Below are 27,154 nucleotides of genomic sequence, written 5' to 3' on the forward strand. Positions count from 1 at the left end.
GCTGCTGTACCTGGATATCTCTGGAGGCACAAAGCACTCACTCCAAGCTGCTCCAACCCTCACTGCTTTAGTGGAAGAATTCCCCCACACAAAGCCAAATTCCAGACAGCTGGAAGGGTCAATCCCATGGCCCAAAAGCAGAGTTTCACCTTTATCCCCTGAGCTGCTGCTCCAGCTTTTCCCACCCATGCTGGATTGTTTACCCTGCTGATGGGGACAACAGAGGCTTTCAAGTCAAAATGCATTAGAGTAGAAATTACTTCTTTGATTTCTCCTTGCTTTTTTTTTTTTGCTGCTTTTTAAAATTTTTTTTTCTCAAAGGCATTTGCACTTCTGAGTGCCAAGCAGCTACAGGTACAGAGCTGCAGAGTGGTGCTCATTAAAGGCAATTATAATTAGATTGACCTACTTTGGGCGCAAAAAACGCTCCGTGGAACTTTTCCCTGCAAGACAGAGTTTTATGAATCTGAGACAGCCCATCCTATTTACTACCCAGGGAATCTTTTTGTAGCACGTTTATTGGATCAATGAGAGGCAGGACAGCCCCACAATCCACCAGGGATTAAAGTGAGGGAGGCACAGGATTCCTTGCCTGGAGTATTTTGCATTTCTGTAGCACCTGGCTTTTTGTCACTACATAAGAGACAAATCCGCCTCCCTCCTCCACTTGGGCTCCATTCCTTTTGGGGAGTTCACTGGAAAAGCTCAGTGCCAGAAAGCTGCACAGGAGCAGGAATATCCCTGTGATCACAGAGGAGTAAAATGAAGCCCAGTTTGGTTTAAGAACCAAAGATCCACGAGCTCTGTTCTGCAATTCAGTCGAATCCTTTCTCCAACCTCAGCCACGCTCAATAAGCAGCAGGGCGATATTGAACTGTCCCCTCCTGCTCATTTTTATTTTAATCATAAGTTCATCAGAACAATTTAAGGCAAATGGGAAATTAAAGAGGCTGTATCTCTCAATTTCCTGATGGTGTAAAAGCTACCAAGGCTGCACAAGGCTCAGAAAATAAATTCAAGGTCACAGACACCATGTTCCAAACACTTCCAAGGTCATATGGAAGCTCCAAAATCCACAAACTCAGCCCATCCTTCCACAGCCAGTGCCACAAATGGACATAAATCTATCTGAAAGAACAAATAAATAATAGAAAAAATAAGACAGAGTTTTATGATGTATCCAATCAATCTACTGAAATATTTGCATGTTCACAACGTTGACCCAGAGGTGCTCTGGGCACAGATAAAAGAAAATTGCTTATTGCAAACAAAGCACAGCTTTGCAAAAGCTGCCAAACTGGGCAGTAATATATTCTGTAATAGCTGTAATAGCAGAGGACTTCATTTATATTGGACATTGCTGGAAAAAGTCATCAGGCAGGGAAAGAAATCCGGGAAGCTGAGGGAATTTATGTGTTCTATCATTTGCTTCCAGGTCTGAGTTAGTTCAGCTCATCCTTGACTGACAAAACCTTATCTGAAATTCAAAATTTCTCCTGTGAAGATTGCAGAAACAATTCCCTTTATCCCTTTGGCCCAGGAGCACAAACAAGTAGAAAGATATGAAAGGGCAGCGCCGGTGCCTGCGCTGGCAAGTTCCAGGTGGATTTGGGGTTGACAGAGGACAAAATTCTCCCAAAATTTCTGGCACTTTCTTCCCATCCCAAAGTCTGACAGGAGGCACCTTCAATTCCTTCCCCCAGAGATGAGAATGCTGCATCATCCCCCCTGAGCTGTGTTCCTGGGGGTGTTCCAGCTCCTCAGCTCTTCTCCATGGGCTGACATTCCAGAGGGTGGGACCCCCTGGGCTCATCACAGGGATGGGTTTGTGGGCATTTGTCCCATTTGTGAGGGAGGAAGAACAGAGCTGAGGCCAGGCTGGGCTCTGCCAGCACCTCCTCTCAATTCTGGAGAGTGCTTTGTTGGGAGTGGGTCCCTGAAATGAATCCCTCAGCTCTGCTTTGATGCAGGAGCTTCAAACAAGGATGAGGGATCACTGAGGGCATCAGCATTTAGGGGATCACCATTTAGAGAATCATCATTTAGGAGATCATCATTTAGGGCATCATCATTTAGGAGATCATCATTAAGGAGATCATCATTTAGGGCATCATCATTTAGGAGATCATAATTTAGGGGATCATCATTTAGGGGATCATCATTGAGGGGATCATCATTTAGGGGATCATCATTTAGGAGATCATCATTAAGGAGATCATCATTTAGGAGATCAGCATTTAGGAGATCATCATTTAGGGCATCATCATTGAGGGCATCATCATTTAGGGCATCATCATTTAGGGGATCATCATTTAGGGGATCATCATTTAGGAGATCATCATTTAGGGCATCATCATTTAGGTGATCATTTAGGGGATCATCATTTAGGAGATCATCATTTAGGAGATCATCATTTAGGGCATCATCATTTAGGAGATCATCATTAAGGAGATCATCATTTAGGGCATCATCATTTAGGGGATCATCATTTAGGGCATCATCATTTGGGGCATCATCATTTAGGGCATCATCATTGAGGGAATCATCACTTGGGCATCATCATTTAGGAAATCATCATTGAGGACATCATCATTTAGGGCATCATCATTTAGGGCATCATCATTTGGGGCATCGTCATTCAGGATCTTCACAGGATCATTTAGGCTGGAAAACACCTCCAAACCCACTGAATCCTTTAAGGAAACCCACAGCATACTGGGAAAACATCTTCATCTGGGACACCACCAATGTAATTCACAGATGGTGACTCAATTTCTCCATTTTTTCACACGTTGGTTTAACCAAATCTCCACTCCCAGGAGTTCTTTTGTGCAACAGGCACTCTCTGAACAATCCCCAGACCAACTGGCTTCACCCTGGGCTCCTCACCAGGGAAATGATGGAATATTTACCCTGCACTACCCTCACAGAAGAACTGCAGTTTGTAACACACATTTTAATCCGCACGGTACAAAACTTAACGTGACCAGACACTGCAGTGAAAAATAAATATCAGCTGAGCAGAGGAGAGCTCCAAACCCCTCAGGCTTCAGTGTGGGGCTGCCATGAAGAGAAAGGAAGGGTGGCAGGAGCAGGAACCACATCCTGGTGCTCCAGAGCAGAGTTCTTTTGACAGGACAAGCTCCAGGAGTGGGGGCAGAGGCTCGGGGGAGGTTTTATTTCCACTGTAAAGCCAAAGCCATCCCGACACATGAGCCAGCACCATTCTGGTGCCAGTCACTGCAGATTTAGAGGGGCCCTGAAGCAGCTCCAGCTCGGCCCAGTGTCCCAGAGGTGGCAGTGTGACAGTCACTGCACCCTGACCAAACCCACCAGGAGAAACAGGAGATGCAGCCATGGAAGAACACTCCCAGCAACAGGATTTTTGTAATTCCTTTCAAACAAGCAACACAAATGAGCTGCCCCGGCTGCTGCTCCCTCCCAGCCCTGCCTGACAGGGAATTCCAGCAGCTCCAGACTGAGATAAACCTGAACATCCAAATGTGTCACTACAAACCTCCCCCCTCTGCCAGGAGGTAAACAACAACAACAACAAACAAAGGCGTTCTCTGACGTGACAAGTGCAAAGGAAACCAGTGGGGAAAGAAAAATCATCTTCCACCTACTTGCAATTCCTTAAACTTCAATCCCAGGCCAGATCCAGGGGGGTGTAGAGCAAGGAAGAATTGTAGCTTTTGGTTTACACCATGTTATTATCCAGGCAGTGCTTGAGAGAGAGGGAGGCTGAATTTATCTCTGAAGTGCTTCCTGAAATACAAGTCGCTGCACTTTGTTCCTCAGCAGAAACAAAATCTAATTTAGCAAACGCTGATGCATGGTCACTGCACAATTCAGCGGGAACAAATATCAATTCATGCACAGTGCCTTGCTCTCAGCAGCATCGTTTATGGAGGATCCACGGCTGCCTCCTCCCCAATGCAGCAGTTTGGGGTTTTGCCATTTGCTGTAGTTACTGTTACTCACACAGAAATGCTGTTATTCCCTGTTGTTCTACAGCCCATTCCACAACCACAGGCACATAAAAAACCTTTCCCCAGCAAAACTGAAATGCACAGGCAAACACTGAAACACCAGGGGCAAACCCTGCTTGTCCAGCAGCACCTCCAAGGTTTGCTCACCTCACCCCTGTCACGGACATCTTTTATGGAAAATCCTTTCCTTAGGATTTTTCCTCCTGAGAAGCTGAGAGGCCTCAGGAACAAAATATAAACAATGATTATCTGCTGCTGTGGAATGCAACAGGTGCATCTGTGATTGGTCTATGTGGCTGTTTCTAATTAATGGCCAATCACAGCCCAGCTGGCTCGGACAGAGAGTCCAAGACACAAGCCTTTGTTATCATTCTATTCTATTCTATTCTATTCTATTCTATTCTATTCTATTCTATTCTATTCTATTCTATTCTATTCTATTCTATCCTTCTGATGAAATATTTTCTTCTATTCTTTTAGTATAGTTTTAATATAATATATATCATAAAATAATAAATCCAGCCTTCTGAAACACGGAGTCAGAGCCTCGTCTCTTCCCTCATCCTCAGACCCCTGTGAACACCGTCACACTCCCCCAATGCTCAGAGCTCTCCAAACCCACCCACACCAGCTCCTCCTTGTTTGCACTGCCTTCTAAATAGAAAAAAACGTTCCTGTGGTCGTTGTTTGGTGCTGAGCATCATTTATCAGGCACTGAAGTGTCAGGACATTGCTCTGGCTGCCCTGGGTGACTCCAGACCCCGGCAAGGGGCTCAGAGACCTTGGCACGGAGTCACAAACAGCTGTGCCTTTGATTTTAGCCCACGGCAACAATTACCAACTTTGTGTGAGGATTTACAAGCCACGAGAGTTTGAGAAAAATGTCAGTAAAATGATAGGCAGAGAAAGAGAATTTATTGCTCCATTATCAGAAGAAACCAACTTCTTCCTGCCTCCTCAGCCCTGAAGAGCAGTCAGAGGAAGAAGCTGACACTGATCAGACAGAATCCTGTGTTTGAATGGAATTTATGCATCATGTATGAGCTGTATGAATATGCAACAGGTTATTGCTTTTAAGGGTTAATCCTCTGTTAACATGGGTCCTTTTTTGGGCTTATTTTGCCCAGAAAGAGGTACCTGGACTGTCCTTAACTCTTTGTTTTTATTGTCTCATATTGTCCTAAATCCTCATTGTCCAAATTTTTATTATATTGCTGTTTTTATAACCATTTATTACTTTTAAAATTTAAAAAAACAAGTGATTGGTGTTTTTCACACCTGCAAATTCGACTCCTCCGCACTTGATCAATGGCAGCCTTGCTGCCCTCAGGATTCACCTTCTCCGAGCTGGAGCTTAACCTCCAGCCTCCTATCAAAGCCTGCTGGGTAATAAATAATGCAGAGTCATTCCATTAACTGTAACTTCATCAAAAGCCCGTGGATCCAAGAGCATCATCAAGGGGATGATTTCCATCTCAGACAGCCTGAGCCTGCTTCCCTCTGAGCACGGGGAGTGATGAGCTGGGCAGTGCAAGGGCAGAAAAAAAAGTGCATTTCAGCTGAATTCAGCTCGAGCCAGCACTACCAAGCCCAGAAGTGTTGCCCTGATTTTTTAAGATTTTCTAATGTTGGGAAGGATGAAAGTTTGACAAGAAGGTCTCACAGATATGTGTGCTTAGCAGGAAGATTTTTAAACGTAGAGTCTGACGAAGGAATAGAGACGGAAGCAAGTTTTGATATAGAAGGAAAGAATTGCTGGGCCAGTCTCACTGGCTAACCAAGGAGGCAAAGGGGTGTGTTAGTTAGAAGGGGTTTTATGGCTTAGAGCAAAGGATAAACCCACCCCAAACAAGAAGATGTTTTTACCAAGCAGAAAGAGAGCACAGGCAAACAAGGCAGCAAATGTGGCAAGCAGAAAAAAGAGGCTGCACTGAGGCCTGTCTGGTTTTCCCACCAATATAAGACCCTCTAACTTTATGGATTCCTGCAGATATGAGGAAAAATTTTAAATTTCTTTCTTTTTTAAACTTTTAAAAATTTTTAAATGTCTTTCTTTTAAATTTCTTTCTTTTCTGGAATTGCTCCAACCCAGCAATTCCATTTTCAGGCCTTTCCAAGCAGGAAGAAGAGGAACAAAAGATGCAAAACTCATCCCCAGTGTGCTCTCCCTTCCCTTCCCAGTCAAAAATGTTGTCTTGGAGAGTTAGGAAAATTTCCTGCATATTTGGGATTCCACAGAAGCCCCAGCTGAGCCACCACACACCTGAAAACCACAAACACACACACAGAAGGAAAGGGAGTTTTCCTCCCCACCAGGAGGAGGGAAGGTTGGATATTAGGAAAATATCCTAATTTTCCTAATTAGGAGGTGGTTCGGGTTGGATATTGAGAAAAATTTCTTTGAAATGTGCAGGAAAAATTGAGGAAAAGTTTAGCATTGCACAGAGGCCAACACCCACCCCCTGAGCTTTCTGCAGGCAAACCAATTCCTCAGTGCTGGACCCCATCTAAGCACAGGTGTGTCTGTGCTGTGACAAAAGTGACTTTATTTGGTGCCTTGGGCATGAGAACAAGGGACATTGGTTCTGCCAGGCCCACTGATCTCCACGGGGCACCTTGGCTGAGGGAGTTCAGGCATTTACAACCCAAAAACCCCAAGCAAACAAAAAACCTGAACGCCCCAGTAAGGGTAACAGCTGAAAAATCAAATTAAGCAGCTCCAGTTGATAAGACTTTAAGCACAATGCCAGGTTTCTGCCCTCTCCACTTCTCAGCAAATCCATTTCTTGGTACACATGTTCCACGTTTCAAGTCTGGCCCCTGTGGCACTGCAGCAGCTCCAGATTCAGGTGAAATCCTGGAGCTGTGTCACAGGAGCTGCACAGAATTCACCCCACACCCTGAGCACAAAAAACCAAAAAAATTCATCCACAAACACCAGGGGTTTGTGGCCAAAAAGGAGACAGAGGAGCCCTGGAACTTTATTCCAATCAAGGCAGAGGCCATGGGGCATTCCCCTGGGGTCTCTCCAGTTTTTGGAGGACGCAGCCTCCTTTTCATCCCAATTTCCCAGCTGCATTTCCCTTCTCTCTTTCCCCATTTCTGAGGGACTTGAGAGGTTCAGACTTCCCAGAACGCCTGTTCCCAAAGATTCCCCTCTAATGCACAACCCTCCCTTTGAATTTTTAATTCTTACAGAATTTAGGGGTTTGTCTTCCCCATTGTTTCTTTCCTCTCTCAATGTCCAATTTCATGTATCAGCAAACCTAAAGTTTATTTGTAAAATCAAATATCTTTTTCCATTCACCAATCAGTGGAATCCTTCCCATTGTTTCTTTTCTCTCCCAGTGCTGGTTTTATCTCCCAGCAGCCCCACAGCTGGTTTGGAAAGACAAATCCACCGTTCCTCTCAATAGGAAAACCCCCTGGTTTGTGCAGGGCAGGGGCAGAAAGCTGCTGGGGTGCTCAAGGAAGCCTGAAGGGCAGAAAATGAAGGAGCAGGGTTTGGAAACCTTGGGAAAGCAGCAGCAGGAGGAGGGTTCATCCCAAATCACCATTCCAGAGGCAGCCCAGGCTCCGTTGCTAAGCACAGGCACACAGGGAGCCGCTCCAGCTCCTCCTGACAGGGCAACCATCCCCTGGAATTCATCTGCTCAGCTCCAGGAAGCCATCCCAATGTTCAGCCAGGACATTCAGACATCTCCTGCTCCAGGGATGTCATTTCCTTCCTTCAAACCTTTCCCTTCCAGAATTGTCTCTCAATCAATTCTGGCCGCTCCTCTCCACAGCAGGATAACAAACCCAGGCACTTCTGGAGCTGATTCCATCTCCAGAGCACTCCAATTACCCAATTAATGCATGCGAAAAACGCCAATCACTTGGTTTTAAAATTTTAAAAGTTTTAACAGTTGTAAAATGGTTATAAAAATAGCAATATAATTAGAGTAATAATAATTTGGACTATTTGGATTAGGACAATATGAGACAATAGAAACAAAGAGTTATGGACAGTCCAGGTACCTTTTTCTGGGCAAAATAAGCCCAAAAAAGGACCCACGTTAACAGAGGATTAACCCTTAAAAGCAACAGCCTGTTGCATATTCATACATCTCATACATGATGCATAAATTCCATTCAAACACAGGATTCTTTCTCTGAAAGATTCAGGTGTCCTGTGGCTGCTATCTCACTGCAACTCCTTTCTTTAGAAAAGAAAAGTATCTTACATAGCACAGTTTCTAGTTTAACATTTTGTTATAACCTAAAACTATATTTAACACACTACTTAAGAGAATTAATACAGCATCACTTTCTAACACAATACACATTTGAATATTTGCGAAAAGCCAATAAAATACTTTCATAAAATGTTTCATAAATTTTTCAAATTTTTGAAATTTTTAATTTTTCATAAAATTGCCTATTTTTCATAAAACAGGCATTTTTCACAATGCAGATTCTGGGGTGAGGAACAGCCCCACCGGGAATTCCCTCTGTGGCCTCTCAGCTCCTCCAGCGCCCTTGGATCCAACCTCAGAACTGCTGAATGCTTTGCCTGGGAAGGCACCTCAAAGCTCCTCTGCACTCTTCCTGTCAAACCAAGAGTTATCCTCCAAAAAAAAACATGGTTTAAGATGTGTAAAGGCACAGAGATGGGAGCTGGGATGCTCTGACTGATCCCCTTGGTGCCCCCTTCGTGACAAACGCCACAAAACCAAACCCAAGTTCACAAATCCTTTCCAAAGGAACTTCAGAGCCCCAGGTTTACAAATATTTTATAACTCTCTGGAGCCTTCCTAACCCCACCTGAGCTGTGCAGCCACATTTCCTTTATAAACCCCCCCCCGGGCAAGTCTCCACTTATTTTGGCATCTAAATATCCTTGAAAATCTTGTCCTGAGAGGCTGAGCCTCAATTAAAATGTTCAGCCTGATTCAAAACCTTCTGAAAATTTTACTGTTATTTTCTCTCTAAGCTGAACACAGCAAAGATTTCTTTTTTTTCTCACCTCCACTGCAGATATCTGTAAAAATGACACAGATCATCTCAACCCCCAGTTGAAATTAAACTCAGAAAACAGAAGGTAATTTGATGAAAAACTTTTTTCCCGGCGTCTGCAAATGGACTCCCACTCATGTGCAGCATTTTTTACTCAGTCTCATTTACAAGGTGCTAATTATTTATCGCCAAAACAAATTTTTCCAATTTGTATTTCAATTATTTTGCAGTAAAATAATATTTGCATTTAAATGGTTTATCCAGGGGGCTCAAAGGCATTTTCATCTCGGGTGTTAGGATTATCTCAAAAAAAAAAGAAAATAAAAACTGAAGAAGGTGAAGGAAGGTTCAAGGTGAAATCCATCCCAAGTCACAGTGGAGCCAAAATTAAAGAATTCCTCATGAAAATCTTTCATTATTGGTGTCACCATTAAACATTTAAAATTCCCTTTGCCACTGGAGCTCTGTGTCCAGCTGTAAAATTCAACATTCCCTCAAGGCCCAAGGGAGATGTTGGGCTCCAAATCCCAACTCCCTAAGAATTTACAAGCCCTCAGCCCTTGGAATTCTCCCAATACCAACAATTCCGTCCTTTCCCTGCTGCTTTAAAGGGAGCACAGTGGGGAAAGCTCCCTTAGAAATAAATCTGCACTGGAAAGTTTTTCATCTGAGGGAGTCCCATGGGGTTTCTTCCCCCTTCCCATCACGTTTTGGATTTGACACATCAATTCATGAACCAGCTCGTATTTTCATGCTTTTTTTACTCCCTGAAAACCCAGAAGTTACACAAATCCCCTTCTGGTGCTGGCAGAGAGGGCACGGACCCTTTCTAGCCCCCAGGGACCCAGAGAAGCTCTGCAGCAGCCAGAACAGAAGAAACCACTTCACCCACTGCCATCCCCAGCACCTCACACCTCCAGATCCGAACTAAATTAAAAATATCACTCGGAACAAGCAGAGACTGCACGTATGAAAAGCTCTTCACTCTTGCACCACCATCCTCATCTCCCCACGGCCCGCAAAGTGAAATGCTCTGTGTGTTTACAAGTGCTCTGAGATCTTCCAACAAAACCCCTCTGCCAGGCAATTGTATTACAGCAGCTCACACTTGCGTGATTGGATTTGAATTACAAAAAGAGTCCAACAGAAAGCAATTTCTCCTGGGAATTATTGTTAGGGGTATAAATCCAATTTTTACTTGATTCCGTTAACAGCACTTTCATATTCACTTCCTTTAAGTATTGCAGCACTTGATATTTATTACCTAATGCCTCCTTGTCACCTTGAGCAATCAATGAAAGTCACCTGGAGTTGACAGTACGGAGGAAAGTTAATAAATAAAAGTTAATAATTCACTTCACCCAATGAGCCAAAAAAACAAGCCAGTCACATGCCCCAAAGAATAATAGCTACAGAAGGCTCCTAGCAGATTATCTGGAGAAAGAGTGAAACATTTCAATTATACTGAATTTTTCAGTCCATTTAGACCTGAGTTTCACGTTTACAATGGCAAACCCTCAGTTATTATTTCAGGGAATGGTGGAATGGTTTGGAGGGGATGTTAAAGATCAGCTGTGGGCACTGAAATCTGTCAGCTCCATTCAACAAGGGATGTCCGTCTGTCCAAACTGAATTTGGGAACCGATGGATGCTCTGATAGCCCAAAATCAGATTTTTTTGTGCTGTTTTGACCCAACTTAGAGAAACTCTTGTGCCAAGCACTGATTTTCCATGACTTGTACAACTTCTGCATCCTGTGCCCTCTCCACCTCTGCAGAACCACCAGAGAAACCCAAAACTCCCTCCTATTAACATCACATTGCATTTTATTTTTCTCTCGCCTCTTCCATCCATTTAAAACCTCATTTTCACCCACAGACATATTCCACTTCATCTTAGTTTTCAATCCCCAAAGCAGATCAATACCTTTCTTCTTCAATCTACATAGCTCTCAATCAAGGAGCTAACAGGGGGTGAATTGAATCGACTTCTACGTTCAAATTGGGGATTTTTTGTCAAAAGTCTCATTTGTTAACTGCATTTCATGGAAGAAAAAAGGCAAAAAACTCCCAGTAACAGCCCTCAGTGTTGGACTCCTGGGTAAAAAAAAAGGTCATCATTTGTTCTCTAATTTAAGATTGGGAAGTGCTCCCAGGAGGAACAAATGACAGAGCCTCCCCTAAGCCGGCATTTTAAATCCAGCAAAATGAACTTGCTCTTGCTAAATGAATTTAGTTAATTCAGTAGGAGGAAGTGCAGGTGTTTACCAAGAGGTGACAACAGCAGGGACCTTGCAGGGTTGGGTTTTCTGCCTTTAATCTTGCTCAGGGTGAGAACCAGCCCTGCCTGTGCCACTGGAGAAGGGTCAGTGAGACACCAGGGCCAAGTTAAAACAGGACCCTGGAATGGTTTGGGTTGGAGACCTGAAACCTCATGCCACCCCATCCAAAAGAGACCTTAAACCTCATCCAATCCCATTCAAAAGAGACCTTAAATCCCATCCCACCCAATCCAAAAGAGACCTTAAACCTTATCCAATCCCATTCAAAAGAGACCTTAAATCCCATCCCACCCAATCCAAAAGAGACCTTAAACCTTATCCAATCCCACCCAAAAGAGACCTGAAATTTCATCCCATCCCATCCAAAAGAGACCTTAAATCCCATCCCATCCAATCCAAAAGAGACCTTAAATCCCATCCCACCCAAAAGAGACCTTAAATCCCATCCCACCCAAAAGAGACCTGAAATTTCATCCCATCCAAAAGAGACCTTAAACCTCATCCAATCCCATCCAAAAGAGACCTTAAATCCCATCCCATCCAAAAGAAATCTTAAATCTCACCCAATCCCACCCAAAAGAGACCTTAAACCTCATCCCATCCCATCCAAAAGAGACCTTAAACCTCATCCCATCCCATGCAAAAGAGACCTTAAACTTTATCCAATCCCATCCAAAAGAGACCTTAAATCTCATCCAACCCCACCCAAAAGAGACTTTTAAATCCCATCCCATCCAAAAGAGACCTTAAATCCCATGCCATCCAAAAGAAATCTTAAATCTCACCCAATCCCACCCAAAAGAGACCTTAAACCTCATCCCATCCCGTGCAAAAGAGACCTCAAACTTTATCCAATCCCATTCAAAAGAGACCTTAAATCTCTTCCATTCCACCCAAAAGAGACCTTAAACCTCATCCAATCCCATTCAAAAGAAATCTTAAATCTCATCCAATCCCATCCAAAAGAAACCTTAAATCCCATCCCATCCAAAAGAGACCTTAAACCTCATCCAGTCTCATCCAAAAGAGACCTTAAATCTCATCCAACCCCACCCAAAAGAGACTTTTAAATCCCATCCCATCCAAAAGAGACCTTAAATCTCATCCCATCCAAAAGAGGGATATATTGGGGGGTTAATTAATTCCAATTACAGCTTCAGGTAATGAAGTCATTGACCCCAAGTTTGCTCCCCCCAAATCACATTTGTTTCCATCTCTCAGGCCCTGAGGTGTCCTTGATTGCCAGGCCTGGAGAGGAATTGTTAGGTTCAGTGGTTTTGAGGTTCAAGTTTGAGGTTTTGAGGTTTGCATCACTTCCCTCAATATCTCTCATGCCAAACCATGACATTGTGTCTGACCAAAATGGGAAAGCAGCAGCTCACACTGCGTATGGAGTTTAGAGTTGCACACTAAAGAATTGCAAGATTCAAATATATGAAAAATGAAAAAAAGCCCCAAAATCCTAAAGCATCTCAGGGAAAAAAAGTCCCCACACAATGAGGGACAAACTCCCCATCCTTCAAACCCTTCATTATTCCAGCAGGTGAACCTTATTTTAATATTAACAGCCCAAGTGGTGCTTGACTTTAATGAGAGCCCCTTGGGAATGCTGCTGACAGCTGCCCAGTGTCCAGGATTGTGCCCAACCTTTCCCTAATGGAGACAAAACAACAATAGAGGGATATAAACAATATGCTGTGGGATGCACGGAGCATCTTTAAAAATGGCATCACCTTTGGAAAAGCACCAGCTCCGTCATCCTCCTGCAGGATGGGATGTTTTCCTCCCCTTCCCAGGAGGAAATGGATTTTTTTTTTCTGGGTGTTATTATTTGGTGGATAAAGGGGAAAGGAACATTGAATTGTGCCTTTGTCAGGGGAGAAATGAGCTGCAGTTTTCTGTACCCCTGAGTTACCAGCTCTGCACAGCCCCTGCAAGGTGCAGAGCTCCCCACAGCAGTGAGAGCAGGGGGGAATCCTGCTGGGATTTATGGATTTAAACACGTGGAAAGAGAAGGATTGGGGACAGGATGTGACCCCCTATGAGCCACCACAAAGCTCCTCAGCAAACTTCCTGCGCCTAAAATCCCACTCCTCCTGGTTTTTTTCAGGGAATAAGCTCCACCTCAGGCCATGCAACTCCAAAAGTAATGACATAAATGCCACCAGGAAAAAAAAAATCTTATTTCAAACTCTGCTTTCACTAAATTAACTAAACAAAATATTGATAAATTGCTGATAAATAACAGGAACCGTAACAAGGAAACAAGTTCTCCATTTGATCTCTGCCATCCTGCAGGCATTCATCTTCGTAATTAATTAGATAATACTATTAGTACAGCACTACTTTCCCCCCTCCATAGACAAGAAGCTGGAGCCCACATAATTTAAGCAACTGCTTCAAAGGCAGAGTGTGTGGCAGGTTAAATTCAGAAGGTCCAGAGCATCCTCTCTGCCAATATCCAGCATCCAATTCCCTTGATGCAGCTGGCAAATTCTCAGTGCACACCTCCCACCTCCCCATCTCTGGCGAGCGCATTTTCCTTTTAAAAGCTGCAGTCTTTGCATAAAACATGGATCTAAAGGTATAAAAAGTGTAAAGGCAATTCTGTGCGAACTACAGGAGCTGTGCAAATCCTCCCTGCAACAGAAACTGCGCTTGGTTTTTATTCCTGACTTTTTTTGACAATACTGCTGGGAAGTTCGGTAGCAGACAGACAACTTTCACCTCAAAATGTCATTCACAATTAATCCCAAATTGTACATGAAATGGTTGGATTCCCTCCGTGCAATCAAGGGAGAGAACCAAGAGCACATAAAAGTTGAGCAGTTAATCAACCTTGTGCAATTTGTACCTGCTGAAAGCTCCTCACAAACATCCCAAGATCTCTCTCTCTCTCTCTGCAGAATAAATCTGTAAATCATTTTGCAAATTCTGTTTATCCCTGTTGTAGGTGTGAAAAATGCCAGTCACTTGTTTTTCAAAATTTTAAAAGTTCAATAGTAATAAAATGGTTATAAAAATAGTCATGTAATTAGAGGAATAAAAATTTGGACAATGAGGATTTAGGACAATATGAGACAATAAGAACAAAGAGTTATGGACAGTCCAGGTACCTCTTTCTGGGCAAAATAAACCCAAAAAAAGGACCAAAATTAACAGAGGATTAACCCTTAAAAGCAACAGCCTGTTGCATATTCATACAGCCCATACATGATGCATAAATTCCATTCAAACACAGGATTCTGTCTGGTCAGTGTCAGCTTCTTCCTCTGAATCCTGACAGGGAAAAAAGTTCGTTTCTTCTGATAATGGAGCAATAAATCCTTTTTCTCTGAAAGATTTAGGTGTCCTGTGGCTGCTATTTGATCTGAGTAACTCATTCCTTTCTTTAAAAAAATATCCCACATACATAGTTCCTATTTTAACATTATAACCTAAAACTGTATTTAACGCACTACTTAAAAAAAATTCATACAGCATCACTTTCTAACGTAACACGTATAATGTTCATTTGAATATTTGCAAAAAGCCAATAATCAAATGTGCATTTTTCACACAGGGATGGGGAAGGGAAGATCCCCCAGTGCCCCCAGCCATGGGAGGCAGCAGGAACTGGGCTCTGACAACTCCTGCGAGTCAGGGCAGTGTGCAAATAACAGCAGAGCAGCGAAGCAGCAAATCCCCAGTTGTGGTTAATTCTCTGCCTGTGATTAACTCATCTTTCTTGGCTATTCCAGCCCTCCCTGCACCTCCTCGTGCAGCTGGGGCTGGGGATTATCAGCCTGTGACCGTGCCCTGCTCTGCGCTGAAGTGACAGCTGAGGAGCAGGTAAAAATGCTCCACTGAAACAAAGCCCCAAGGCAGGTGGATGAAACCCAAATAAAGCCATTTCAGCAGGGCAGAGCAGACTTCCCACCCCAGAGGTCAGAGGAACAAATCTTCCCTTCCCTTTGTGTTAAAGTGTTCTGGACAAAGACACCTTTATTTGAGATTCACCGTTGGTTTATCTGTCTGGAAATGGGAATCACAGACATTTTGATAAATGGATGCAGGAGTTGTTCTGTTCCAGTGTAACCACTGTGAAATGCCTTTGCACAGACACAGCTCCAAGCTCGTCTGCAGCGGGGAGGCTTCTCAAAAACCACCTCAGGAGCTGAAGCATCACATCCCCGTGCCGGTGCTCAGCGTGGGATGACGCAGGAGTGACATCCAGGCTGCTCCTGCTGGGTGACCTTGGCCAGGCCCTCCTGCTCCTGCCTCCTTCCCTGACTTCCAGCACCTCCTGGAGCACCCACTGCTCTGCCCAGGAGTGAAACAGGAGTGGAAAAGCCTTTTGACCCAGCAGGAAACGGGGCGCTGTGGGTTTCCTGCTGGTTGCATGGAAAGAGGAGTTCCCTTCTGAGGACACCCAGGATTAACAGAGGAAAAAGCTGAAACACCAGCAAGGATTGAGAAATTTTTTTGGTGAGGACTTGGCTGCAGCTCCAGCCCTGCCCAGGGGGTGCCCACACCAGCCAGGCTGGCTCTGGTGGCACTGGTGGCATTTCTCATGTGTCCTCCTAAGGCAATCCTTGCTTGGCAGGCAGAATTCTGGAAAAAAAGCCCCTCTGGGCTGTGATTTCCATCTTTCACTCCGGAATTACACACAATACTTGTTGATAGTTCAGAATGTTCCCTCTGCCACACAAGGGCCACCTCCAGGTGTATCCAGGAGGAATTTCTGCATGGAAAGGGTGGTCAGACATCAGAACTGCTCAGGGAGGCGCTGGAATCCCGTCCCTGGAGGGGTCCAAGGAGGCCTGGATGTGACACTGAGTGCTCTGGGCTGGGGACAAGGTGGGGATTGGGCACAGCTTGGACTCTGTGACCTGGGAGGGCTTTTCCAACCTCAGTGATCCCGGGATTTTGGGTGTTTACACCTCAGGTAACGACACTGCTGGTAATTCACACACCGACACCAGCGGAGCAAAAAGCCTCACTGGTTTAAATTCCCCTCAAATCCTGATTCCTTTTCCCTTCCCATCATTCCTCACTGGATATTGGGAGCCAGTCAATGGGATTCCAGCACCTCTGACATTTCTGTGGATGTCAAAGAGACAGCTCAATGCTGCACTCAACAATTCCAGCAACAGAGAATCTTTACTACTTAATCATTTCCCTTTTTTTTGTAGCCCTTAAAGTCTTATCTCTCCCCGTTCCATTTGAATTTGCTCTATTTTCTGTTGGGGAAAAAAAGAAAAAGCCTAATTTAAATTTAGGCCTATTCATGGTGTTTCTGAACCTCCCAATGCCTGGAAACATGGAGGAGAGTAAAGAAGTATTATTTAAAATCCACTCAGCTAAACAGAGCTTTGTTATAATTTCACTAAAGCCTGTGAAAAATTACCCCAGCCCTGTGTGTCAGGATACTCCTGATAAAAATGGGAGTTAAAAACACTTTTCTTGCAATGCTATGGGCTCAAAACCAGTTAAGGCTGCCTGACCTTGCCCCCAACTAACCCTCAACATTATCATAACAATTTCCTCTGGTCAAGATCCAGGCCAAATTCTGGCAGGGGTTGGGAGGGCAGCAGCAGGAACAGAAGCACAGCTGTGAAATTTGGCATTTCCCACCCAGCTGGGCTCTCAGAAAGCAGAGAAGGGCAGCAATAATTCCATGGCTGGAAATCCCTGGAATGCTGCTGGAAGTGGCTGAGAGCAGGAACCATGCCCTGGGTGCAGAGAATTGAGGAATGCTCAGTTCTGCACATAACCTTCAGCACTGACACCCCCTGGTCAACAGCTCAGCCACACCTGGGACACAAATCCATCATAAACCAAATTCACAAGCAGCTTCCTGCTCGTCCACTCTTTAGAAGTCTGGAAAAAACTGTTTTCCATCGAGAAAAAATAATAATTACAGGGGTTTAAAATTGATGAGCTGGTGTTTCAAGCTGCTGCATCCTCCCTTAACCCGGTAACAAGCAAGGTGCTGACTAATAAAGCACAGTGTGTAAATAATGGTGGTCAAGACCCTTTTAGAACAGGCCATTAAAATGTATTTTATCTGTGTTTATCCACACCCACGGGGCCTGCACATGGCCCTGATGGACCCTGCAGTGCTGGAGCTGAGCTGATTCCCCAGAAAACACCAGAAAGGGGTGAGCAGCACTGCTGTGCCCACCTGACAATCAACAGAACTGCAGAACCAACAGACAGAACTGCAGAACCATCAGACAGAATTCCAGAACCATCAGACAGAATTCCAGAACCAACAGACAGAATTCCAGACCAACAGACAGAATTGCAGAACCAACAGACAGAATTCCAGAACGATCAGACAGAATTCCAGAACCAACAGACAGAATTCCAGAACCAACAGACAGAATTGCAGAACCAACAGACAGAATTCCAGAACCATCAGACAGAATTGCAGAAACAGACAGAATTCCAGAACAGACAGAATTCCAGACCCATCACACTCCAGAGGCCAGGCAGGGCTCAGCACCAACCCACAGCCAAAGGCAAATCCAGAGCCCTGTGCCCATTTTATCCCTGTGGAACCATCGCTGCAGCCTTCAAACTGCAAGGGAGAACCTCACAAAGCACTTCCACTTCCACAATAAACTCCAAACTGGAAGGAGGAACCTCACAAATGAGACGAATAGAGGATTTGTCTTTCCCAACAAGCTGGGGGTCTGCTGGTGGATAAAACCAGCACTGGGAGATAAAAGGAACAATGGGAAGGATTCCATTGATTGGTGAATGGAAAAGGATATTTGATTTTACAAATAAAGTTTAGGTTTGATGATACATGAAATTAGACATTGAGAGATGAAAGAAACAATGGGGAAGAAAAACCCCTAAATTCCATAAAAATTAACAATTCAAAGGGAGGGTTGTACATTAGAGGGGAATCTTTGGGATCAGGCGTTCTGGGAAGTCTGAACCTCTCAAGTCCCTCAGAAATGGGGGAAGAGAGAAGGGAAATGCAGCTGGGAAGTTGGGATAAAAAGGAGGCTGCGTCCTCCAAAAACTGGAGAGACCCCAGGGGAATGCCCCATGGCCTCTGCCTTGATTGGAATAAAGTTCCAGGACTCCTCTGTCTCCTTTTTGGCCATAAACCTCTGGTGTTTGTGGATGGATTTTCCTGACACAAAGTTTATTTTCCATAGGCAAAATAAACTCCAAACTGGAAGGGAGAACCTCACAAAACACTTCCACGGCCACAATGAACTTCCCACCACCCAGCACCACTCCCCTCCGCTCCAGCTCCATCCTCCCCCCAAGGGAAGCTCCATCACCTTGCCCTGGGACATGGCAGCACCTGAGGGCACCCCACACCCCGTGCTGGGTTTCAGAAGGACATTTCTGGGCAGGCAGGGCCCAGCTGACGTGATGGGAGCGGGGTTTCTGCCCTTTTTCTGTGGAACTCCTGGCTGATGGCTCCACACACACGGCTCTGCTGCCACTCTATGGGAGCTCCTGGCTACTGCTCCCTGCACAGCCCCGGAACGGGAGAGCCTGGAGCTCTTGGAACTTTGTTCCGCAAGCGTTCAGCATTCAGAACAGGCTGAAATGATGTCCTGGGATTGCACCCCAAACCCACGGTGACCCTGCAAAGGGCGGGTGCCTCCCCTCCCTCCCTGCGTGCCCAGCACCAGGCGCTGACGCCCAAGCTGGCATCCTGCTCTCACAAAAACATCCTTGCTGGGGTTTCAGAATCTAAAGAGGGGACTTATTGATCAATGCCTCCGGCTCTGATGCAGATAAAAAACCATCTGAGGGCTAAAAAGCTTTCGCAGGTCTTCTGCTCACAAAGCAAAACAACCCAGAGCAGCAACCTCTGGGTGAAGGATCCAGAACAGAGAGAGCTCAAAATGCAGACGGGAGGGAGCAGGGGCCTGAGAAGAAAGGATTAAATGCTCAGCGAGGTACAGAGTGAAGATCCAGTATGAGTAAGCCACAGACAGCTCAGAAGAAGAGAAAAAGCTGTAAGCCCCTGGTAGAGTAAATCTGAGATTTAGGTATCTCTCCATCAGCGAGCTCGCATGAGGAAAGCTCAACAGAAGCTGCTGGAATGGTTTTCCTCTGTGCACAGGCTGAATGTTCATGCTGAAGAGATGAAAAATAGCCACCAAAATAAATATTCAGCCTTTATTAAGGACCTGTAGGTTGTTTGGGTGGGTTTACAGCCTTTCCTAACAGATGCTCCCCATCAGCAGAAGTGTGCAGCTCCACTGCAAGAGTGCTCAGGAGCAGCAGTTAATCCTCATCCCCCAGCCCCTGAAAGGAAGAAACCTGCCTTACATAATAAAATCAGCCTTGCATTCCAGATAAAGTTTTTCCTCAAAGAAAAAAAAAACCCCAAAAGAACAAAAAGCCCAAAGCCAAGGAGCTTTCATGCACATCAACACCCAAACACACATTCCTCCAGCCTAGGATACAGCAGACGAGACAACAGGACTTGGAAACTTGGAAATGGGGGCACTGCACAGTGTGGAGAGCAGCCACTGCCAAGCACTCGGCTCTCCCACTCTTCCCCCTCCTACACACACAGAAGGACAGTCCCTAAATATTTGCTGTTTACACCAGAAATAAACTTCACTCCCTGGATCTGCCTTGGCTGCAAGGGCAGCTGTGGAAATGAGGCAGGAGACACAAGCAAACTGCCCCCAGATTCAAGTCTTCTTCTGCTTTCAAGCCCAAACATGCATATTTCATATAAACCAGGCTGCCGAGGCCACCGAGCTCATATATAAGAGATATTCAACTGGGAAGGCAGGAGGAAAAGGAAGAAAGTGCTTCCATCTTCATGCAAGGCATCCAGAAATCTGTTCTATCAGCTGTGGGCAAGCAGCAGGGCAGTGAAATCCTGAATTAAGATGCCAGGGAAAGACAGAGGGGAGAGCAGTGCTGGCATTTTTCACAGTCATGCTGCACATCAGCAGCTCCTGGAGCGGCTCATCCCAAACCTGACCCAGCAGAGCAGGGGAATGAGATCATGGAGAGCCAGAGCCCTGCTCCCACGGCAGCGCTGGGAGAAAGCTGCTGCTCCCGAAGGATGCAGCTCCAGAGGCTGAACCAAACAGCCTCAGTGCCGTGCCCAAGGTGCCAGGGTACAGTGTGCAAGCACCCCAGCGTCACCACCACAGTAGCATACAGCCTATTGCCATCACCCCAGTGCCACCACCCCAGTGCCATCACCCCAGTACCACACAGCCTATTGCTACCACCCCAGTGCCACCACCCCAGTGCCACCACACAGCTCAATGCCACCACTCCAGTGCCAGCACCTCAGTGCCACCACCACACTGCTATCATCCCAGTGCCACACAGCCTATTGCCACCACCCCAGTGCCACATAGCTCAGTGCCACCATTCCAGTGCTACACAGCTCAGTGCCATCACCTCAGTGCCACACACCCCAGGGCCAAAGACCCTGGAGCCACCACCCCAGTGCCACACAGCCTATTGCTACCACCCCAGTGCCACACAGCTCAGTGCCACCACTCCAGTGTCATCACCCCAGTGCCACCACCTCAGTGCCTCACAGCCTATTGCTACCACCCCAGTGTCACCACTCCAGTGCCAGCAACCTCACTGCCACCACGCCAGTGCCACACAGCCTATCGCCACCACCCCAGTGCCATCATCCCAGTGGCACGGAGACCAGTGCCATCACCCCCACAGCCCAGTGCCATCACCCCAGTGCCACCACCCCAGTACCACACAGTTCAGTGCCACCACTTCAGTGCCACACACCCCAGTGAGTGCCACCACCTCAGTGTCACACACCCCAGTACCACACAGTTCAGAGCCACCACCTCAGTGTCACACACCCCAGTGCCATCACCCCAGTGCCACACAGCCTATTGCTATCACCCCAGTGCCACCCCCCGCGCCCCGCTCCATCCCCGCTCCATCCCCGCGGAGCCGGCGCTGGATCCGCAGCTCCCCGGCCCAAGTTACCCGCGGCACTCACCCATGGCCGATCCTGCCAGCAGCCCCAGCGAGAGCAGCAGTGCCCGGCTCCAGGCGCTGCCCTCGGCCGCCAGCAGTGCCACCATGCCCAGCTGCCAGCAGTGCCTCCCGAAGCTGCAGCTGCATCCCGGCCGGTCCCATCCCAAGCAAGGTTGCATGTCAAAGGGCAGCGGCACCAATGGGGCGTGCTGGGGGTCCGCTGCTCGCCGCTCTTGGGTTTTTCCCCCTTTTTTCCTTCCCCTCGGCGATTGGGATAGTCCTCGGCTCGGCTGGATGAAGAGGAGAAAGGAAGGAGGAAGGGGGAGGTGAACGGGGAAGCGGGTCAGGCTTGTGATTTTGATTTATTTTTTTTTTTCCCCTTAATTTTTTTTCAGCCCGGGAGGAGGAGAAAAAAAAAAAATCCCACCGCATGGAAGGCTCTGAGCTTCTGCAGCTGGAATGAACCAAGTGTGGCAGCAGCTCGGGGAGAGGAGAGGAGAGGGAAGGCGAGGAGAGGAGAAGAGAGGAGAGGAGAGCAGGGGAGGGCTGGCGCGTCCCTCCCGGTGGCTGTCTCAGAGCCAGCTCCTCGGCAGCAGCACCACCACCAGCACCACGCAGCCCGCAGGGATTTATACTTCTTTTTTTTTTTTTTTATTAAGCCACTTGATTAATCGTTCCCGGAGCTTTGTTCCCTCTCTAGATGCCCGGCCGGGGAGGGGGGGGGGGATGCTGTGTTACCCACCCCAAACCCGGCATCCAGCCCCACAGCGCGTTTATTTTTGATACTCCAGCTTTCTTGACAAAGCACGAGCCCCCCACCCCCATTTCTCTCTCTCTCACACATCCCTGTTACTCACCCCCCCCGCTTCCCCCCATAAACAACCTGATGCTATTGACACAATTCTTGTGATGAGGCGAATTTTGTTGCAAACACGGATCACGACAGAACCCCCACCCTGCTCCCCTCCCTTTTCCCTGTCTGTGCCGTGTCCTCGCTCCCTGATACTGGTGGGACTGGTCCAGGGGCATCCTGGAGGTGGGAAAGGCTGTGCCCCCCTCCCCCGAGCCAACAGGGGGGCTTGGCAGGGCTGGCAGAGCCCCTTTTCTCCCCCATCACCAGCAGCACCTCCCCTTGTTTTTGTTTTAACATCTCCCGGCACGCCGGTCCCTGGAGCTGCAGGCAAGATGGGGAAAAGGGAGGGAGGAATGGGAATGCAGCCACTTAACGCCACATTCGGGAACTTCATTATCTTGCTAATGATGCTCAGATCCAGGGACAAGGAAAACAACTCGAACATGACACCAGAGCTTAAGGAAATAAATAAATAACGAAGAAAAAGGCACTCTGGAACGCTCGAGCATCCTCCCCCTCCTCCCTCCTCGCCGAGCACCGACTTCACGTTCGTGACAGGCTCGGAGCCGCCGCTCTCCCCCAAACCCCTAGGGAGCACAGGGGGTGTCTGCCAGCCCCACACCCCCTCTCCAGCCCTGTAATCCCCATTCCCCCCCGTCCATCCCAATTTCCCCCGCTCCCCCGGGGATGCGGGGCCGGGCCGGTGCCCCCGGTTCCCAGAGCGGGCCCGGGCCGCTCCCCCCGAGCCTGCCGGGGCCACCTCGGGGGCTGCCCTGGCACCCATCCCCCTGCTCCCCCGGCTTCGCATTTGCTGCAGTTCCTTGCTGCAAAACCCCCTTCTTCGGCCGTGTTCCGGTTGCCTTGAATGAGCTTATTTGACAGCTAAAAAAACCAAATTATATATCGAGGGGGCTCGCAGATCTGGGCTCAATCCTCCTTGTCTGTCCCTCTGTCCCCTCTGCATTTCAATCCTCGCACTGCCCACACCGGGAGCCGCTGCCAAGAGCCAAGGCAACCGCGGCTGGCACATGAAAGAGTTGCTTTATGTCTGTTTAAGCTGCAGCATCAATTCAAACAGCCCCGATTGTGCACAGGCACAGCTCCCCCAGGGAAAGCTCCGGGCCACAGCTCCGTCAGCCGCTGTCCCCTCGCCACCCTGCGATGTCCCCCTGCCCAAAATCGCATCCTGCGCTGGGGCTGCTGCAGGGCAGGGGCTGAGCCAAGAGCCCTGCATGCACCACAGGCATAAAAAAGGGGATTGAGGAGCCAAAATCCCACTTTATAGCCGGGCAACCGGATGGCAGCGGGTACAAATCCAGGGGTTCCTCCCGAGCAGGTTTACATCACCAAAAAACCCGGAGGTTTAGGGTTGAACAGTCTCCAAAATAATTATATTAAAATGATAATTAAGAAAAAAATGCTGCGTTTATTCACGGGAAGGACAAATTGCGGCACAGACCACCCCTGGCATGCCCAACTCCTCATCCCCCAGGGAGGGATGCTGGGGTTCCCAGCCCGAGTCTCACCTTGCCACATCACCTCTCCCTACCCTCACAATCCCTGCGAGGACACAAATCCTGCTCTGCACTGCCACCCGCAGCCCGGCCGGGCTGCAGGGACACATTCCCCGCTGCTTTTATCCCGTTTTTCCATGTCCCGCTCGCTCCTCGCCAAAACTCTGCTCGGATTCCTCCCCAAGAATCCCAGCAGCGTCCCCAAGGTGCTTTGTGGGGTGGGTTTGGGGTGGAAATCCTTCCCTGTGAGGGTGAGGAGGGGCTGGCACTGGGAGGATGGGGTTGTCCCATCCTTGGAAGTGTCCAAAGCCTGGCTGGACAGGGCTTGGAGCAACCTGGGGCAGGGAAAATGTGTCTGGGATAGGGGAAATGTGTCTGGGATAGGGAAATGTGAACCTGGGATAGGGAAAGTGTCCCTGGGATAGGAAAGGGGTCCCTGGGACAGGGAAATGTCCCTGGCATAAGGAAAATGTCCCTGGGATGGGGAAAGTGACCCTGGGATAGGGAAATGTGACCCTGGGATAGGAAGGGGGTCCCTGGGATAGGGAAAGGGGTCCCTGGGATAGGGAAAGTGTTCCTGGGACAGGGAAAGTTGTCCCTGGGATAGGGAAAGGTGACCATGGGATAGGGAAAATGTGTCTGGGATAGGGAAATGTGACCCTGAGATAGGGAAAGTGTCCCTGGAGCAGGGAAAGGTGTCCCTGAGATAGGGAAAGGGGTCCCTGGGATAAGGAAGGTGTCCCTGGGATAGGGAAATGTCCTTGGCATAAGGAAAATGTCCCTGGGATGGGGAAAGGGGTCCCTGGGATGGGGAAAATGTTCCTGGATAGGGAAAGGTGACCCTGGGATAAGGAAAGTGTCCCTGGGACAGGGAAAGGTGACCATGGGATAGGGAAAGGGGTCCCTGGGATAGGGAAATGTGAACCTGGGATAGGGAAATGTGACCCTGGGATAGGGAAAGGGGTCCCTGGGATGGGGAAAATGTCCCTGGGATAGGGAAAATGTGTCTGGGATAGAAAAATGTGACCCTGGGATAGGCAAAGTGTCCCTGGAATAGGGAAAGGGGTCCCTGGGATAGGGAAAGTGTCCCTGGAGCAGGGAAAGGGGTCCCTGGGGTAGGGAAAGGTGTCCCCGAGATAGGAAAAGTGTCCCTGGAGAGGGAAATGCAACCCTGGGATAAGGAAAGGCATCCCTGGGGTAGGGAAAGTGTCCCTGGATAGGGAAATGCGACCCTGGGATAGGGAAAATATCCCTGAGAGAGGGAAAGGCATCCCTGGGGTAGGGAAAGGTGACCCTGGGATGGGGAAGGCTGGGATGAGCTGAGCTGATTTAAGATCCTTTCCCATCCAGATCCCACACCTTTCCCAAGGAATCACCTGTTGAAACAAAGCCTGAGGCACAGGGAACATCCTCCTCCTGTGGAGGCAAACGATTTCCACTTTTTTCCCACCACAACCAATTTTCTTTGGGAAAAGTGTGTCCCATGAAACCCGACTACTTCAAATTCTGAAGCACCCAAAGCAGCTGCTGCATTCGCTTCCCCACAACATTTAAAGGAAAACAACCAGAGACACATCAAAATATTTACAGGAAGAAGCGAAAGCAGCATTCAAAGGAGCAAAATTGAAAATTAAAGTGTTATAGGGAAGCTACTGTAAACAGCTGATCTTCACAAAGAAAAGCTGAATTTAGCACAGAAAAATTTATGCCAAATCATGTTTCACAGGACAAATAATGGGGAGAGAGGGAAGGATGCTCTTCACATTAATTGGATAATATTTACTGTGTGCTCCCGAAATAGAAAAAGTAAAATTGACAAATCCAGCTCACAATCAGCAAGAATTAACACGTGGCCAGTCCTAAACATCCCAACAAAACATCCTGCAAACCAGGCCTGTCCTGCTTGGGATGTGGAAGTGTTAAATTGTGTTTTACCTTCCAAAAAATAACTTCACAGATGAGGAAACAGAGAATTTTCCAGATGAAGCCATGGAGGAACAGAAGGGGAAAGCTGCAGCCTGTGAAACCACCAGACAGGAATCCCTTTGAGAAAATGGGGCAGAAAGTTGTTTCTGTACTCAAAAATAACCTAACAATGTTCTATTTTCATACCCATGGCACAAATCTGTGGAGGTTTTTATTACAGAGAATATCTCTGTTCTTTAAAAATAGAGGGGAACCAGCATCCCACTAATTACAGTGAGCCTATGATTAGAGATAATTAGATACATTTACAATTTAGAATTCCCTAACTTGAGCTGTTTATGAACCATAGATGGGCCCATAGTGTGTGCACAGAGCATCAGTCATTCCCCGCAGCTATGAGGAGCAAATTGATAACACGTTAAATTATTGAACATGAGGCAGGAGCAAACTGGAATTTCAATGGGGGCTCGGGGGAAGGAAGCACAAGGATTGGGATTTGGAGCAGGTGACCATCACAGGCAGGTGGATGTGGCTTAAAGGAACACGAAATTTCAATCCCTCTTCAAGGAACACAAAACTCTTCAATCCCTTGGCAAGGAACACTAAAGTTCAATCCCTCTGCAAGGAACACAAAAATTCAATCCTTTTGCAAGGAACACAAAGTTCAATCCTTTTGCAAGGAACACAAAAGTTCAATCCCTCTGCAAGTCCCAGAGCAATCTGGGGGGTTTGGAGGCTCCCCACTGCAATATCTGCTCTGTGGTGATGCCCAGCACGGGTCTGGGAAGTGCTGGAATGGCCTTTTCCACTCAGGAATCGTTGTGTTCCCTGCCAGGGGCTGCTATCCCACTTTTCTCGAACATTCAACCCAGGATTTCCCTCTTGTTGAAGTGGAGCAGGCACAGGAAGCTCGTGGAGAATTGGGATTGTCCAGCCTGGAGAGGAAAAGCTCTGGGAGGACCCAACTGTGGCCTTCCAGGACCTGAGGGGGACAGAGGGATGATGGAGGTGAGAGACACCTCCAGAGTGATAAATTCACTGCAGAATCCCGGACAGGAGGTTCTCCAATTCACCAATTCTCCTTTGCAACATCCTCATCCCAGAGAGCTCTGAGCTTTGGGCAGAGCGTTGGGTTCTGTTCCTACAACCTCATCTGGCCTCAAATTCTCAAGAAAATTCTCAAATTTGGTTCTATTCCTACAACTTCATTTGGTCTCAATTCCTCAAGAAATTCCTCACATGTGGTTTTACTTCTACAACCTTATTTGGTCTCAAATTCTCAAGAAATTTCTCAAATTTGATTCTATTCCTACAATCTCGTCTGATCTCAAATTCTCAAGAAATTCCTCCCATTTGGTTCTATTCTTACAATTCCATTTTGTCTCAAATTCTCAGGAAATTCCTCAAATTTGGTTCTATTCCTACAACTTCATTTGGTCTCAATTCCTCAAGAAATTCCTCAAATTTGATTCTATTCCTACAATCTCATCTGATCGCAAATTCTCAAGAAATTCCTCCCATTTGGTTCTATTCTTACAATTTCATTTTGTCTCAAATTCTCAGGAGATTCCTCACATTTTGTTCTATTCCTACAACCTCATTTGGTCTCAAATTCTCAAGAAATTCATCAAATTTGGTTGCATTC

At 47.0% G+C, this 27,154-nt stretch overlaps 1 protein-coding gene across 1 annotated transcript in view; it reads right to left on the reverse strand.

Annotated features, from left to right (window-relative positions):
- CSMD2 (CUB and Sushi multiple domains 2) overlaps window positions 1-21,602 on the reverse strand; it is a 250,322-nt gene extending 228,720 nt beyond the window's left edge. Inside the window, exon 1 of the mRNA XM_030964453.1 lies at window positions 21,239-21,602. Coding sequence (XP_030820313.1) covers window positions 21,239-21,395 — 157 coding nt within the window. The 5' untranslated portion in view covers window positions 21,396-21,602. The remainder of the gene's footprint in view (window positions 1-21,238) is intronic.
- Window positions 21,603-27,154: the final 5,552 nt, after the last annotated feature.

The sequence above is a fragment of the Camarhynchus parvulus genome, chromosome 23, assembly GCF_901933205.1.
Source record: "Camarhynchus parvulus chromosome 23, STF_HiC, whole genome shotgun sequence".
Classification (NCBI taxonomy): Eukaryota; Metazoa; Chordata; class Aves; order Passeriformes; family Thraupidae; genus Camarhynchus; species Camarhynchus parvulus.